Source organism: Lutra lutra, chromosome 3 (assembly GCF_902655055.1).
Source record: "Lutra lutra chromosome 3, mLutLut1.2, whole genome shotgun sequence".
In the NCBI taxonomy this organism is placed as follows: domain Eukaryota; kingdom Metazoa; phylum Chordata; class Mammalia; order Carnivora; family Mustelidae; genus Lutra; species Lutra lutra.
Window position 1 is genome coordinate 163,466,323 of NC_062280.1, and position 4,776 is coordinate 163,471,098.

At 33.0% G+C, this 4,776-nt stretch overlaps 1 protein-coding gene across 1 annotated transcript; it reads left to right on the top strand.

The window, feature by feature from the left end:
• The first annotated feature begins 1,231 nt into the window (after positions 1 to 1,231).
• LOC125095969 (coiled-coil domain-containing protein 70-like) lies at positions 1,232 to 2,779 on the top strand. Its single transcript, XM_047722544.1, is given in 3 exon segments — positions 1,232 to 1,264; positions 1,670 to 2,582; positions 2,584 to 2,779. Coding segments are annotated over 2 exon segments (795 nt in total). The 5' UTR covers positions 1,232 to 1,264; positions 1,670 to 1,862; the 3' UTR covers positions 2,659 to 2,779.
• Positions 2,780 to 4,776: the final 1,997 nt, after the last annotated feature.

Genomic DNA, 4,776 nt, shown 5'->3' on the forward strand with positions numbered 1-4,776 from the left:
TCTTTTGGAACTCTTTCTGAATCTTTAGCTACCATGGCAGCAATAGCAAAAAAGCAGAAACACTAATATAAAGAATAAGCTGGCACATAATCACAAAAAATACTTTCTCAATTCAATTATAGATAGAGATGATCAAAGGGATATTTCACTCTCATCAAGTGAAAAACAAAGAAACTGAAAACCTTCACATGGATTTTCTTAATTTTACATTAATGCTCATTCCATTCTATTATGTTTTACTATTTTAAAGTTAAATACAGAGTTAAAAATGTGTGAAAAAAAGTACTTTTCTTCAACCTTGTTAAGCAGATATAATGTAAGCAGCTACTAAGAAATCTGGTACGGGGAATAAATTGGCAAATCTTAATCAGATGTGAGTGGTTTTGGTTTTGTCTTATACATGTTATTATTCAATTTTCAAGTTTATACCTTAAACCAAGTATACGTTTGTAAGTATAAATAGTTAAAACATGACATGTACATAAATATAAATATATAAATATTTTATATTTAATCAAAAGATTACATTTAAAAAATTATACTCTTTTGCTTTATATTCTAGCAGTGAACATATGCTGAATAATATAAAATTTATCTTAGATACGATTACTAGAATTAAAATGTTGCTAGTGGGGCACCTGGGTGGCTCAGTGGGTTAAGCCTCTGCCTTCAGCTCAGGTCATCATCCCAGATTCCTGGGATCGAGCCCCACGTCGGGCTCTCTGCTCAGCGGGGAGCCTGCTTCCCCCTTTCTCTCTCTGCCTGCCTCTTTGCCTACTTGTGATATCTGTGTTGAATAAATAAATAAAATATTTTTTAAAAATGTTGCTAGTGTTATTTCCTTGGTATAACATACAAATTTACTACTTATTATTCATCAGTGATCTTAAAATTATTTAAAATACTTTCACCTTTGATTGTATAGTAGTTCCTAGTATTTATCAATTACAGGATAAAATAAAATTACTTTGCTAATAACAAAACTCAATGTTTAAAGTTAATTATAATAATTTAAATAAAAGCAAGGGCTATATACATATTCATTTAATAATACATTAAAGTATTAAATATAATTTTACATTTTAATTTCCCTTTTTCCTAAAATACACAACAAAAAAACACCCAAACATTATATATATAGCTCCCATTATCTCGTTAGTTGTCAACACTATATGACATCACTATAGATGACATAAAATGTTGCCTAGTTATTTTCTAGTACTAAAGGAATCAGCCTCGCTGGGAATTCAGAGACCACAGAAATGTAAGTATGAATGTCTGTTTAAATATCTAACAACACTAGTAAATACCTAAGTAAATATATGTAAAATTATGGTGTATAATAGCTTCTTTGAAAAAATGTTTTCTAATTCTTACAAAGCGAGAAATGTTTATATAAATATGTGATATTTTTCCACATCAAGAACCAGTAATATAATTATAAATAATAGAGTAGAGGAAGATTAATAGCTTGGTAGAAATACTTTAACTCAGAGCTTTACTCAGTTTATCACAAACAATTCAATACATTCACCTTGGTCAATATCCAATATATATCCTAGAATTATTTAATTTGCCCCTACATGTGTTCAGGTTTAAACTTTTTTACACTAACCTAACAGTTAAGTTACTGAATTGTCTTCATGTTTTGATTGTTTTTCTCCTGCAGTGGGGCCTGACTGAGCCTTGTTTAGATCCCTGCCATATTACCTGTACAAGTCAACACAACAACCAATTCTATATGAACAAATTTGCAACAAATTTAGGACTATTTTTTGTTGTAAATATCAATAGTTCACCTTTGGCTGAACCCAGAATATTTGGAGTGTATATATTCTGCTCAGATAAAACACTAAGAAATAATGGTTGTCTGTCAATCAAAATGGATAAACAGAGAAAAAATACTGCACTTATTTTCCTCTTTTTTCTCTTGCACCCAAGACCAAAATAAGTTCAAACATGAGTCTCATGAGGTGGAAAAAAATCTTCAGAGAGACAATAAGGTGTCCAGGGATGAAAACAAGGCTCTCAGAAAAGAAAACAAATCCCTTTGGGGAGAAAATAAAGCTCTTCAACAAGAAAACAAAGCCTTCCGAATGGACAACCAGTTGATCAGGGAGGTAAATCAATCCTTGAGACAGCAAAACGAGGTTCTATGGAAGTTTAAAAATGTGGTTTTAGAGAGCCAAAAACCAGCAGGGGAAAAAATCAATGCTTTGAACACAGAAAGAAAATCTTATTGGCAACAGAATCGAGCTCTGGAAGCACAGATCAAGGCTATGAGAGAACAGGAGAAGGCCTTCCAGAATGAAGCAAAAGCTCTTCAGGAAGAAATAAGGTCTCTCCATGAGGAGATAAAGGCCTTGCAACACCAGGAAAGAGCAATCAAGATGGAGGAACAAGCCCTGATGAAAGAAGGATTAGCACTAGAGATGGAAGAACAGGCTCTGTGGAAGGCGGAACAGGCACTTCGTGAGGAAAACAAGGCTCTTAGAGAAGAAAACGGGGCTCTTCAAGAGGAGGAGAAAGCCCTTCTGGAAGAGGCAAAGGTACTTCAAGAGTGGAATAAGATTCTTCAAGGAGAAGACAACAAACACACTTGTTGGAAAAATGCACAAGAATAAAACAGAGCAGGAGAATTGTGACTTGAAGACATAACTAGCAAACCATGAGGACCACTGACATTCCAGTAAAAATCATTAAAAGTTTTTAAGGTGAAATACTGTTGTTGGGATTGAAATAAAAAAACCTGTAAATTTACAGTATTCAGTATCTGGTCCCGGAAACTAAATAAATTTCTGAAAAGTTAAAAAATAAAAAAGGAAAATGATTCTTTTGGGTTTATTTAGATATCCCACTACTGTTGGAGATATATATTATTCCAGAATAATCTGCAAAGATGTATTGCTCAAAACATGACACTGAATGCACAAGGGGTCTGTCCTTTACTTTCAAAGACATTGGAGGAATATTATAAGATAACAGCACAGTGGAAATATCTGTCTCAAACCTTGGTCTTAGAATTATGAATATAGTGAAATATAAAGTTTTCCATACTTCATATGTATTGTAAAACAAATGTAATATAGAAGAATATCCTGTGTCTTTTATGCTTAGTTCAGCCATCTAGTTCAGGAGGTCAATCAAATAAGAGGAATTTTTAAAATAGTCAATAATACAGCAAGTGAGTGTTTACCAGCTTCCCCACTTTCTCTTTATTTTTACTCCCAGCTCTTGTCCTCCTTCTGCTTGCAGGGAGGGAGGATGTTCTAGCAACTGTGTTAAAGAAAGGAAGGAAGGAGTGAGAAAACAAGTCTCCAAACTTACAATGGAGGTTTTGGAGTTTGGAATGAGAATGTGTGGAGCAGTTCATAATTAATGTAAATTAAGGAAGGAAGAAATGGATTTTTCAGAAGTGTTAATGCTGATAATTGATCTAATTGAATTCTCTTTAAAAAATAATTATGCCAAAACTGAATCACATGGACTGATGGATTTATTAGAGTTTCATATGTAGCTACAGATAGCTAGAGTACAACCTGCATAGAAGGCTGGTGCCATACCTTATTTTTCATCATTGCAAATTTGAACATTTAATTCAGGGTAAGTGTTTAATGGGTTTTACTGAACATAACTGAAGTTTATATCTCGTTCTGGTTCTTGTCTGGTGTTGGGGAATGGGAGAATAAGAAAACTATAGGAAGAGAACAATTGTCTCTCCTATGTGCTGCGGCATCTGCAAAAGACCAGCATACATTTATTGAATACCTGTAATTAGCACTCTATTAAGCAAGATGATTACACTTAGGTATAAAAAGTAAAAAAAGATTTTAATGATTCCACAGAATATAAAAGAAGATAAAACATTATTACTTCATTCCTTAAGAAAGACTACCATGCCTGAAAACAATTTGCTGACCACCGTTTCTTGGAACTTATATTATAGCTACCATTTAAATAAAATAATCAGTTTGGAGAATATTAAAAAGCAAAGTTTGTAAATGTATGCTTGATTGATGTGCAGTCCAACTGGGACAGAGAAGCAACACAAAGCCCATATCATTGTTTCTACCTCAAAAGATAGGGAAGGAGACTGCAGGCAGGAGAATGACCAGCTTGGTGTTCTAGGGATTTATGAATATGTGGCTATATTGCCTACACATTAATCTTGATATTTTATTGTTCAAAGAAAAGAGCCCTTGCTCTACAAATTCCCTGCTACAGTATTTAGAGAAATAAATTATTTTACTGTTTGGTGACCATGTCAGAAGAGTAGTGTCCATGGCGTGGGTATAGTTATCAAGGGCTCCTCTCAGTTAGAAAGTTGTCTTTCTTAAAGGAAGTTAAATCAGCAGTGACTCAGGTTAAACTGTGTGCTTAGTGCATACTGATCAGAATTTCAATATGTCTTCTTTGAATTTAAATGCTAACCTGAAAATTGGCACTGCTATAAAGAAATTTTGATTAATCTTTGTAGTCCACTCTACATGTGAAACATTATATAAGTAGGGAATGGGTTAAAACAATTTATGTTGATATCACTGATCATAATGTCTGATGTTTTACCCTTACAGACTAACCAAAATCTTCTACTAAAATTTCCAGTTACTATATTTATGAAATACTATATTGAAAACTATATTTCCCATATAATTAGTTGGATACATTTACATGTACATTAAAAAGTTTTCATATTTCTTGTTAGATATCAATTTCATGGAAATTGTGTGTTAAAAAGTGGAAATACTTTTAGAGAAAAATAGGAGCATTCTAATA